The sequence below is a fragment of the Raphanus sativus genome, chromosome 2, assembly GCF_000801105.2.
Source record: "Raphanus sativus cultivar WK10039 chromosome 2, ASM80110v3, whole genome shotgun sequence".
Lineage (NCBI taxonomy): Eukaryota > Viridiplantae > Streptophyta > Magnoliopsida > Brassicales > Brassicaceae > Raphanus > Raphanus sativus.
This window is the reverse complement of record NC_079512.1, coordinates 25,824,357-25,836,736: the sequence shown is the minus strand read 5'-3', so window position 1 is coordinate 25,836,736 and position 12,380 is coordinate 25,824,357. Positions and strand designations below refer to the sequence as shown.

The 12,380-nt window shown below is 33.0% G+C and overlaps 3 protein-coding genes across 3 annotated transcripts; all 3 read left to right on the top strand.

The window, feature by feature from the left end:
- Positions 1-895: 895 nt before the first annotated feature.
- LOC108819409 (cyclin-B1-2) lies at positions 896-3,024 on the top strand. The gene is made up of 5 exons (XM_018592443.2): positions 896-1,097; positions 1,382-2,130; positions 2,206-2,364; positions 2,451-2,629; positions 2,715-3,024. Exons 1-5 carry the CDS (start codon positions 911-913, stop codon positions 2,875-2,877), a joined length of 1,437 nt encoding a protein of 478 aa, XP_018447945.2. The 5' UTR covers positions 896-910; the 3' UTR covers positions 2,878-3,024.
- A 726-nt stretch (positions 3,025-3,750) lies between these two features.
- LOC108840361 (sorting nexin 1) lies at positions 3,751-5,834 on the top strand. Its single transcript, XM_057002771.1, is given in 9 exon segments — positions 3,751-3,908; positions 3,911-4,023; positions 4,139-4,213; positions 4,471-4,630; positions 4,726-4,859; positions 4,966-5,034; positions 5,142-5,221; positions 5,316-5,376; positions 5,454-5,834. Coding segments are annotated over 9 exon segments (1,038 nt in total). The 5' UTR covers positions 3,751-3,775; the 3' UTR covers positions 5,667-5,834.
- A 4,628-nt stretch (positions 5,835-10,462) lies between these two features.
- On the top strand, positions 10,463-12,178 carry LOC108829287 (protein ORANGE-LIKE, chloroplastic). Its single transcript, XM_018602953.2, has 7 exons — positions 10,463-10,703; positions 10,814-11,054; positions 11,154-11,240; positions 11,321-11,397; positions 11,478-11,605; positions 11,706-11,842; positions 11,926-12,178. Exons 1-7 carry the CDS (start codon positions 10,516-10,518, stop codon positions 12,001-12,003), a joined length of 936 nt encoding a protein of 311 aa, XP_018458455.2. The 5' UTR covers positions 10,463-10,515; the 3' UTR covers positions 12,004-12,178.
- The last annotated feature ends 202 nt before the right edge of the window (positions 12,179-12,380 follow it).

Genomic DNA, 12,380 nt, shown 5'->3' with positions numbered 1-12,380 from the left:
ATAAGACAAATATGATTTGGGTTAATAAGAATCAAACATAACTATACTACACTTTGATATAATATATGTAACTATACTTCATTACATTGATTTAATTTTATATCCAAAATTAAAGCTCTAATTAAAATAAAACTATATTATTCTTATACTAATAGTTTATTTATTTTTATACATATTAATTACATAATGGCTCAAAATATATTAATAAATAAACATAAAATATAACCAATTGTTACTGTTTAGTTCTTCTGTAAAATAAACATGCATAAGATTTTAAAATATTGTTTTCATATTAATTTATTTTATTTTGAATCAGTCGACAATTTAATTTATTTTTCTATTTGATTCTAAAAGACATATATTATGTTATACATAATCTTACTAAAGAATATCTAGTATGTAAGATATTAACCAACCTGAATGAAAATAATCAAATTAATCTAAATTTTAATCTTTCTAGAAAAAGAATATTAAATAAATTAAAAGAAATATATGTAATTTTATATATCAAAGCGACAGCTAAACAAAACTAGATATTATGTATATAAAAATAGCATGTCTAACGAGAACATATTATTAGTAATACAAATATTTACAAAATGGTTTAAAAATAAAAATAAAAATTTAATCAATTATTATAACATATTTATTTTATAAATATTTATATACATGCATCACCAGCAGAAGAAAATCTTCTAATATGCTATTAAATTTCAAAAATTTAATTAAAAAGGTAAATTTGGAATGGCCTTTCTTACCTTTCATTTCACAGTCAAACAGCCATTACGGGGGATGAACGCTGACTAGTAAATCTTCCCGTGCCAACGCATCCCAACTACGTAGACTATCTACCTACCGTTAGATCTAAAACCTAATCATCCAACGGCCAGAGATGAAACCCACCAAAAATATGACCGTTGGAATAGAACCGTTGGGTCCTCTTCATAAGAAAGGCGCCTCTCTTGCCTTCTTCTCCATCACAATCTCTCATTCATTCCTCACAGACTCTTTCACCAAAGAGAGAATCAAGAAGAATCTGCAGGAGAGAGAGAGAGCGATTATGGCGACGAGAACAAACATGCCTGAACAAGTCAGAGGTATGTTCTTCACCTCCTCTCGATTCTATGTATCGATTTGATTTCGCAAATCTGGGTTTAGTTTGATTGATTCGATTGAGTCTAACTCGCGTGACCTAACTCGGTCCCGATTTGAGTATTCTTGATGGGTTTATATGAATGGATTCGATTTTTGCAAATCTGGGTTTAATTTGATTGATTCGATTGAGTTGACTCGTGTGCCCTAACTCGTCCCGATTCGAGTTTGATCGACTCGGTCAAGAACAGATCTTGATGTGTCTCTCTTATGGATTCTGTGTAAACAGGTGTTCCCGTCGCAGCAGCGGATGGTGCAAAGAACCAGAACAAAAACGGCGCCGTAGTGAAGAACCGTCGCGCTCTCGGTGACATCGGGAACCGTGTCTCTGTTCCCTTAGCCCAAGGAGGCAACAAGCCTCAGCCTCAGATTAACCGGCCCATCACCCGAAGCTTCCGTGCTCAGCTATTAGCTAACGCCAACGCCCAGAACTGTGGTGAGAACAAGGCTCCGGTTCTTGCAGCCAAGAAGCCACAAGCTCCAAGAGCAGCGGTTCCAAAGAAGAATCTAGTGATCAAACAACAGCCTAAGAAGGAAGCTGCAGCAGCAGCAGCGTCACCCAAGAACAAGAAGGTGACTTACTCATCGGTTCTCAGCGCTCGGAGCAAAGCTGCTTGTGGTGTAGCCAACAAGCCGAAGATTCTCGATATTGATGAGTCTGACAGAGATAACCATCTTGCTGCGGTGGAGTACGTTGATGATATGTACTCGTTTTATAAAGAAGTCGAGAAGGAGAGCCAGCCTGGGATGTATATGCAGATTCAGACGGAGATGAATGAGAAGATGAGAGCCATCTTGGTAGATTGGTTGTTGGAAGTTCACATCAAGTTTGAACTTAACTTGGAGACTCTTTACCTCACTGTCAACATCATTGATCGGTTCCTATCGGTCAAAGCTGTTCCTAAAAGAGAGTTGCAGCTTGTGGGAATCAGTGCCTTGCTTATAGCTTCCAAGTACGAAGAGATCTGGCCACCTCAGGTAAAACATATTTGATGAATAATCGAAGTGTGGTTTTGTGTGTTTATTATGTTACTGATGTGTGGCGATGTGTAGGTGAATGATTTGGTGTATGTGACGGATAACGCTTACAACAACAAGCAGATTCTGGTGATGGAGAAGACTATCCTTGGGAACCTTGAATGGTACTTGACAGTGCCGACCCAATACGTCTTCCTTGTCCGCTTCATTAAAGCCGCGGTGTCTGACACAGAGGTGAGTGTGGTTTTTGAGTAAAAAGTTCCGGCTTTTTCTTACAGTTTATTAGATTTGGAAAGAGACTAATGTTTGTTGTGTTGTAGATGGAGAATATGGTTCACTTTCTAGCGGAGCTGGGGATGATGCACTATGACACCTTGAAGTTCTGTCCCTCCATGCTCGCTGCTTCAGCTGTTTACACAGCGAGATGCTCCTTGAACAAGTCGCCGGCTTGGAGTGAGACATTGAAGTTCCATACAGGCTACTCTGAATCTGAGATTATGTAAGAATCAACATCCATCTCCGTTTTCTGTTCTCTCGTCTTTTAAACTGCTAAAACTTATATGTTTGATCATGTGTGTTAACAGGGAATGCTCAAAGGTTCTAGCTTTACATCACTCGAGATGCGGAGAGAGCAAGCTACGTGCTGTGTACAAGAAGTACTCGAAGATAGAGAACGGAGGCGTTGCTTTGGTTTCACCAGCCAAGTCGCTATTGGGTTCTGCTGCTGCTGATTCGAAGAAGCCTTGATTGATTTTTTTTGTGTGTGTGTGTGTTTGTTTTTCATCAGATGTCTCTCTGATTCGACTTTGCTTCTTATAAGAAGAAGCTCTTTGTTATGAGTTCAAAAGTTGTAATGAATTCTATACGAGTGACGTTTGTCCTCTATTGATGTCACTTCTCTATAATAAAAGATAAAAAAAGCTTTCTGATATTTGATGTCTACTTTGCTTTCTCTTTTTATTTTTTTGGTGCAACTGATTTATCTTCTTCTCTAGTGACTAATAAACAAGCTGTTACATGCTACCTTACAACGAATCAAAAATCTAATTATTATGAAAATGATAATTAAGAAAAAGAATGAATGATCCGATATCCAAAATACATTAGCTTTAATATCCCATTCTATAACAATTCCAATAAAATCTTATCATTTATATGTGGAGTAAGTTTCAGTTTGAAATTTGAAGCTAAAAAGTGAGTGACTAATAATAATAGGTAAACTTTATATTTGACTGTGTTTGCTGCTTGCATCAAGCTGTGTTCCTTGGTCTTGGCTAACTTCTAACGAATCAACATACTGATTGTAATTCAAATGTTATTAAATAGAAAAACAATTAATTAGTAAACATCAATTGTTGATTTTCCAAAGTGCATTAGCTTAATATCACATTATTATCTCTAATTTGAACAAAACCTTTTCATTTAGTTGTGGAGTAAGTTTGGGCCTAAAGCTAAAGAAGTGTGAGAGAGACCACCTCTATTTGCTTGAAAACTTTCTCGCTTGTGCACCCGCGAACACAAACACGTGAATAATTTTGGTTTTGACAAAAAAAAATACTAAACCAAACCAAACCAAACCAAACCTGCCACTACGAGAGAGAGTTTTGAGTAAACCGGGTTTGTTAGTTGTTGATGTTGAAGGTGGATGATGATGCAGAGGAGCCCAAGATCTCCGTCGTCGTCGTCGTCGCAGCCGTATTTGTCAGCCTCCGTCACCGATCCAGTCAAATCAGGCAATGGCGTTCAGGCTTACATCTCTTACAGAGTCGTCACCAAGGTCCTTTCATTCTTATAGCTTGCGACATTATGTAAATCGTGTGATCAAGGATAGCGTTACACCCTGAGCTTCAGCAGAGTGAGGATCTTAGGACCTTTTTGCAAGCTGATGAAGAGGTAAAAGAGATATGGACTTTTTACATTTCTTCCCTCCCTGAAGGAGGACTATGCTTTTGCATTATACAAAGGTTATATAATTGTCTTTTGATTGACGGTTTTACTTTCTCCTCAGACAATGGAAAGATTCAGGTTTCAGGAAACTGGTATATTCAAGACCAAGCCTGCTGATCTTATGCAAATGTTTTGGGTAAGCATACCTTTTTTCCTTGCCATGTAAAATAACATACAAGAACCAGCAGCAGATTCATGTTGCATGTAAAATAACATACAAGTGTTTAATGGTAGCATCGTACCAGTAAGTTATACAACTGTTAAGAGTTCAAAGTTACTTAGCTATACTGTGGTTGCCACTATAATTGGTTTCCTTCACTCTTTTCTCCATGCTCTTGATTAACGTTGCGTTTATTTATTATCTTAATGCCACCACACCTGCACAATTGACAGGATGTGCAATCAAAAGTTAGTGATGCTGTCCTCGGAAAGGAAAAACCTGTCGAAGAAACTACTCCTGAATACGAGAAGCTTAAACACTACGTTTTCGAGCTTGAGAACCACTTAGCTGAGGCTCAGAAGCATGCATTTCGCCTCGTCAAGAGGCATAGAGGTAAATAACAGTGTGTCACTAGTCTGAAAATTCTCTTATACTTTCTCAGGCATGGAGGGATCTTTAGATGTGATGTTTTGTTAACCTGATGGCAGAACTGGGTCAGTCACTGTTGGATTTTGGCAAAGCTGTAAAACTTCTTGGGGCTTGTGAGGGTGAACCTACAGGAAAAGCATTCTCCGATCTTGGAACTAAATCCGAACTGCTATCGATTAAGCTCCAGAAAGAGGTACTAATTTTTGTAAGATGATGCTAAGCATAGATCGTCTCTTTCCAGCTTTTTCAATTTATAGTAAGAGGATGATGTATGTTGATATACCTTGCACTATTTGTAGGCTCAACAAGTTTTGATGAACTTTGAGGAACCGTTGAAGGACTATGTACGCTATGTGCAATCCATCAAGGTGATTTTCTCTAGCTTTTTTCCTTTGGGATTAGATTCTGGTTATGCACACTAGACATGTATGGACATGAAACGCTACCCTCTTGCTTCCGTTTTGTGTATATCAAGGCGACAATAGCAGAACGAGGCACTGCATTCAGGCAACATTGTGAATTGGCAGAAACAACAAAGTTAAAGGAAGTAAACCTGTAAGATTGATGGCTCTTCTTGCCCTTCTCTATTCTGAGTCAAATGATGTACTTTGGGAACATTCTACAAACTCTTCTCTGTTGTTGTTTGCAGTGACAAACTAATGCTCACACGTTCTGATAAAGTAGGAGAAGCAGAGAACGAATACAGAGAGGTAACAACAACAGCTCCAACTTGAATGATTTCACTTTGACCACATCTGTTTGGTGCTTTAACACGACAGTGATGCAGATAAAAGCAGAAAGCGAGGAAGCAACGATAAGATTTGAGAAGATAGTGAAGAGAATGAACGAGGAGATAGTGAGGTTCCAAGAACAGAAGACGGAAGAGATGGGAGTTGCGTTTCATCAGTTTGCCAAAGGACAAGTTCGCTTAGCAAACGGTGTCGCTGATGCTTGGAGATCTCTTCTTCCAAAACTTGAAGCTGTTTCTTCTTCTGTTTAAAACAAAACTTGGCCGTGTCTTTTTTGTTGGTTTCTAACAGTTTCTGGTGTATTTTTGTCAACTTCAACGTTAGTAACTTTGTTCGTTTTCTTCCACTTGTAAAAATACAGATCGAGAGCATCACATGTTGAGATTGAGATTTGAGAGCATGGTAAGACTTCTAAACCACTTTTGTTTCCCTCAGAAAATAGTTTTAAAATAAGTGATTCTTCCGTTTCATTTCATGCACATGCATAAATATTTACAAAATAAATAAGTTATAATAAATGATTAGTATATTATTCTAATTTATTTTTATACCTTATATGTATAAAATATTATTTTAGATAATATTATTTTATTATTTTAATTAGACATGTATAGATTATTTAGTTAGTTCAGTTATCATTTGAATACATTTTACATCTAATATTTTGAACTAAACCATTTTTTGTTCTGAATATGTTAGTCTTTTATTTATTTAAAATATAGGATTTTCTTCTGTTTTAGACTTTTAGGTTTCAGTGGTGGTCATTTGAACTTGTTTTTAAAAAATTACTTAAGAAATGAGACATTAGATCATGTAACCAAAAAATAACTCATATGTACAATATATACTATTACCTTTGACAACCGGTTAATAAGATATCGAACCTCTTTTTAATAGTATAATAATAACACATCAAATAAACATCAATGCATATCATTTAATAGTATTATACATCGCATGTGGTTTGATGTCGGACTTATATATTAATGATTAAACAATATGAAATCATCCTTCAATGTTTCATAAAGGCCTTATTGTTTTTAATTATTTTCTTTGACAATGGAAATTGCCGCCATCTCAAATAAAAAAAATACAAGATGTAAATATGAAAATACTTTAGTTAGTATAACTTATAGTACATGAAAATATTAAAATAATTTTTAAACTTTGATAATACTCTTATTCAAGTTTTCATTCAGTCATATCAATATTGTTAAAACAGGAACATGACATATTGATATAGGTATGATCGAACTATTTTAATATAATTATTAAAACATCTTATTAATCATTTTTAAAAATATAATACAAAAAACATAAATATAATTAAAAACAGAAATAAAAAAAACTAAGTTCTAAAAAATAAAACAAAAAATAACTCAAATATAATTAAGAACAGAAATAAAAAAAAACTAAATTCTAAAAAATGTAAAACAAAAATTAAACCCACCGGTCAAAATCTAATAAGGTATATTATAACTGCAAGTCTGCAACCAAAACAAAACCGTCAACTTTCCACATTTTCCTATTTTTAAGGGCAACGAAATATAGAACAAATTTGTAGGAAAATATATTTAATTATTTATCATTGCAGAATATTACAACCAATATTCTTTATCATCCTACAGATTCATGTATTTAATTATTTATCATCCTAAAACACTACGACCAATTCTTCTACTTATAATATTTAGTTCTTTGGTTCATATTTTTGGTTTTATAATGAACCTATCAAATATATAAGATAACATTAGCTTTAATGTTTTTTTTCTTTTAACAAGAAATGACCAAATTTAAAATTGAGAACAATATATATGATTTAAGTAAATTTTAAAAATTCACTTAACATAATACAGTCACAATTAAAATCATTTTATATTTAAAGTTAGTTCGTATTTATAATATTTACCTTTATAGTATATCAGATAATGATCTATGTTTTTATGATTGTGATTTTTACGGGCTATTAAAACAAATATACACTACAACAATATAACTTATGTATCGCCCAAAATGGTATTTATTCAACCATACATTAATTTATTAAATGTTTTACATATAATTTAAATTTATCAATAAACAAAGCACATGATTAAAATATAGTTTAACATGCTTTAAGTGAACTTTTAGTAGAAATAAATATTCATATAGACTCATTTAATTTAACGGGGTTGAATAGATTATTCAATAAAATATTTATCAAATGTGATTTTCCTTAAAGTTAGTGACGATTATATTAACCCATTTACACACACACAAATTAGTTTTTTCAAAACATTTTTTAAAACTTTGTTTGGTTTCCGGTGCGGATTGGATTTAATATGGTTTTCGGATATAACACTTTAAGAATCATTTGAGTATATAGATCATGTCTAATATAATATGAGACATTGATTTTCGGGTTGATTTGGAGTCGGTTTTTTGGGTACAAATATTGTTGATTAATTATATTAGATAACTCCTAAAAAATATAATATGTTGCAAATTTTAAAAACAAAGTTTAGAAATAATTTCTGAACTGCATATGGCAAGTTTATAGTTATGAAATTTACCAAAAATTATATTAAATTTAGTTAATATTAAACATAAATATGATTATAAAAATTAAATTTTTCAAAGATAAAGATAAAACAAAAATCATACCCGCCCTTTCAAAGGGCGGGTCAAAATTTAGTATCTCCATTAAGACCACCGCCAAATCCATAATTTTTTTTTTGACTATAATCCATAATTTTCAATATCTTATATTTTGTTTTGTCACAATTTCAAGACAAAAAAAATCAAAGGTCAGCTAAATATTTAGGGACAAATCAAAGGATGTAGCAAAGAGGTACTTCCATCAACTAAATATCCATGCATTAGTTTTTAATCATGTTTTGTTCATATTGATTTAATATCTTTTCTTGCGTTTTTCTAATGTTTTTTTGTGTTTTTCTCATGTTTTCTTATGTTTTTCTTACTTTTTGGGATTTTTTTAATAATTGTTTTTTTTCAGTAGGACTATACTAATAATATATTGATACGATTTTAGTAAAAAATAATTAAGAAATAATTTTGATATTTTGGAAATATTTGTTGTTTTTTTTTTTATGATACATGTTATACTTACACCAAGTGTCATTGGTGTAATAGTTAAAACTTAAAGAAAACTCGAATTATTAGGTTCCATGTTTTTGTTGTTATATGGTATGAATGTGCATGCACGTACTAACGAAATTATAGAGAAAAAAATGGAAGCTGACGCTTTCTATGTGTAAACACACAACTTAGCGTAGCGTACATACACAAAAAAAGAACTGCTTTATTTTATCAAGTGTGTGTGTTTTCCTGAGTTAAAAGTGTATCAATTAAGCGGCATTTTCTCGGTATATTCAACCATTTCCACAATTTAAGAGTTAAAGTCTAATGTGTGTTGAGTCATTTCGTAAAAAAATATGATTAAAAATATCTCCAAAAGTACTTTCTATTTTGAAGTTTCTCAAACTCTATATTTGAAATTTTTAGCTAGGTTTCTCTAAAAGTAAAATTTTAAAACTAATTTTAAAACTATTTGTATTTTACACTATGATTTTTATATTTATGATACTTAATTTAAATTCATAAAATTTTATAGATAAATAGCACATATATAAGTATATTACAGAAATATTAATTAACAAAATAGTACAGTAAAATATATAATTTTACATATAAATACACAATTAAATATTAAATTACAAGTAAAATACTACATTATTCTATAAAATTATTTTCGTGATATTGTTATCTAAATCTAGTTTTGAAAACAAAATATTTTGAAGTTTTTATTTAATTTAATTTGTAAAAATTAAAATTATTAAAAAAAATTGAAATATTTATGAGTTATAAAATTTTGAAGGATTAAAAAAAAATAAATGATAACATATTTAAGAATCATAAATATAATATGTAAATGTAAAGATCAAAATGCAATAAAAATATGAAACTTCAAATTTGAAGTTTTGAATTGTAATATTCTATATTTGAAGTTTCGCTACTCAAAATTTCAAATTTGAAATTTTGAAATTTTTTTTTTGGAAAACAAAAAATTTCATATTCGAAATTATAGAGTATATTTTGGAGATGCTCTGATAATATGACTTGAGGAAATAGCTGGTTCCACCTTAAGAAGTGCTGCAATCTCATTTCTCCCCCATCCCTCATAGGTTTCATTCAACATAACACATCCAACAAAGAATCAACGTTAAGCATCAATCCCAAGGTATCTACTGAGAGAAATTGCCAAAAATACCATTTTTATAGTACCACTTTTCATGTTTACACTAACCACTTTTACCACTACTTTTAATGAAGGTTCTAGATTTAAAGGTTTAGGATTTAGAGTTTAGATTTGATGTTTTAGGGTTTAAGGTATATAGTTTAGGGTTTAGAGTTTAAGATTTAGGGTTTAGAGTTAAGTATTTAGGGTTTATAGTTTAGACTTTAGGGTTTAGGGTTTAGGATATTGAATTTAGGGTATATAGTTTAGGGTTTAGGGTTTTTGAAGATTTTGGGTTTAGGGTTTAGAATTGGAGGTTTAGGAATTAGAATTTGGGATTAGAATTTTAAAAAACATATAAAAACAAAGATATAAGAGTCTTTACCATTTTAATAAATAAGGTATTATTGAAAATGTGTCTTTAGTGGTGGTAAAGATGAATAATGGTACCTTGAAAGTGGTATTTTTGAAAATTCCCCGATGAGAACTACAAGTTTCTCTACTGTACAATAAGGGTAGTTAATCATGTAATCAATGCTTGGTTTGCTTCAATCCCTAGTTCAATGTTCACTTAACTGGGAACCATTTCACCACCTTCACAAGACATAAGTTCAATACGACCTAGATTCCACACCAACCTATGAAGTTTCTTCTCAATTTTCACACACATTTCAAATCATTTCGACTTTTTGGCATTGACAACACGTGTTAATAAAAATTGTGATGCTTTAAAAGAGATAAAAATAACACTGAACCTTTGGAGCCAGTCGGAGGGTTATTTATTATCAGCCGAAAAAGTGTGGTAGCTTTGGTTATAGTCTATCCAGAAAGGTATTGACAACGAAAGCAATTAGCCCGAGAAGATGATGACGACGAGCTTCTCTTCTCCTCCTCCTCTTCCTCCTCCTCCATCAACTCACAGATCCTTACTCCTATTCCCTTCATCTCATCTAAAATTCACCCCTCGTCTACTCTTACATGGTCGCTCTACTCTCTCATGTTCAGCCGCCAGCAACAACGGACCTCCTCCCGCCGGCGACTCTGTTCCAAAGCAAGTACCCTTTTGCTTCTTCTATTGTTTACTCTATCAAAGTTCGAACCTTTCGATTCTAGTTTGTCTAAAAATCGAACCTTTGTTTTTTTGTTTGGTGATCGCTTCAGTAACTTCTGTATCATCGAGGGATCAGAGACGGTTCAAGACTTTGTGCAGATGCAGCTTCAGGAGATTCAAGACAACATAAGGAGCAGACGCAACAAGATCTTTCTCCTCATGGAGGAAGTCAGGAGGTTACGCGTTCAGCAGCGGATCAAGAGTGTTAAATCCATCAACGTGGAGGAGACTCTTCTCGAGGCAACCGAGATGCCTGAGATCCCTTCTTCCATCCCTTTTCTCCCCAACGTGGTCAGTTACTTTTAGACAAACAAAGACAAGTCCTCCTTGTTGTTAATGTAAAAAATCTTATCTTTTTGAACTTTTTTTTTTGTTTGTTTTTGAAAATAGACACCAAAGACTCTGAAACAACTCTACTTGACCAGCGTTGCTTTGATCTCTGGAATCATCTTCTTTGGTGGTCTCATTGCACCTAAGGTAATGTAACAAAATATCTTCCTCGAACACCGCATTAGCATGTCGCATGTGTTTCTTGAATGATTTTTTTTATATGGCAGCTGGAGCTGAAGGTAGGATTAGGAGGGACCTCGTACGAGGATTTCATAAGGAGCTTGCATCTCCCCTTGCAATTAAGGTACTGCAACTAGTGAAATTGCTTGAGGATTAGTATGCATCAAACCAATATGGTTTTTCTTTTATTTGTCTGTGATACAGCCAAGTAGATCCCATTGTGGCATCATTTTCTGGGGGAGCAGTGGGTGTGATTTCAACTTTGATGTTAATTGAAGTTAACAATGTTAAACAACAAGAGAAGAAGAGGTGCAAGTACTGCCTTGGGACTGGTAATTGATTTATATATCAACCTCATGGACTATAATGTTAACTTCTTGAACTTTTTTTTTCTCTTTAAACTACTTGTTAAATGATTATGTGTGTGCTTAGGATACTTGCCATGCGCTAAATGTTCAGCAAGTGGTGTGTGCTTAAGCGTTGATCCAATAAAACGAACTAGAGCTTCAAGCAGGCTTCTCCAAGCTCCGACAACAGAAAGGTGTCTAAACTGTTCCGGCGCAGGAAAGGTAAAAAAGATGTCTGAACAATATTTCATATAATCTGAACTGAATGCTTATGCTTAGTCTTTGTTTTTTTGTGTATGAATCAGGTGATGTGTCCGACTTGTCTATGTACTGGGATGGTCACAGCTAGTGAGCACGACCCACGATTTGACCCTTTCGACTAGAAAAGCGATGGCATTTAGCCTTTCAAATTAAGGGTTTTTCTATGTACATTTGTTCTTCAAAACCCTAAGCCAAGAGACTCTGTACTGAGGAAAGCCATATAAATGTTTACATAATCAAGAAAAGTAGATTTATACCAAAGCATGATATAAAGTTAATTAAATCTCCCAGACATTATTTGATCAAATAGATTTTCTTTTCAAATTTGCTTATGTCATCATCATTTTCATTTAGAAGAAAAAATCATGGCACTGTTTACTAAAAAATATTAATGACTATTATGACATGGGCATACAATAACAAAATGTAAATCTTCTCACTTAGAAATGTAGAAGTTGATCATATAACCCGAGAATTATTAAAAATAGCCAAAATAAAA

Coding starts and splice junctions, on each gene's coding strand:
- LOC108819409 (XM_018592443.2), top strand. CDS start 911: ATGACCGTTGGAATAGAACCGTTGGGTCCTCTTCATAAGAAAGGCGCC. Junction 1,098..1,381: donor CATGCCTGAACAAGTCAGAG/GTATGTTCTTCA, acceptor CTGTGTAAACAG/GTGTTCCCGTCGCAGCAGCG. Junction 2,131..2,205: donor AAGAGATCTGGCCACCTCAG/GTAAAACATATT, acceptor GGCGATGTGTAG/GTGAATGATTTGGTGTATGT.
- LOC108829287 (XM_018602953.2), top strand. CDS start 10,516: ATGATGACGACGAGCTTCTCTTCTCCTCCTCCTCTTCCTCCTCCTCCA. Junction 10,704..10,813: donor GCCGGCGACTCTGTTCCAAA/GCAAGTACCCTT, acceptor TGATCGCTTCAG/TAACTTCTGTATCATCGAGG. Junction 11,843..11,925: donor ACTGTTCCGGCGCAGGAAAG/GTAAAAAAGATG, acceptor TGTATGAATCAG/GTGATGTGTCCGACTTGTCT.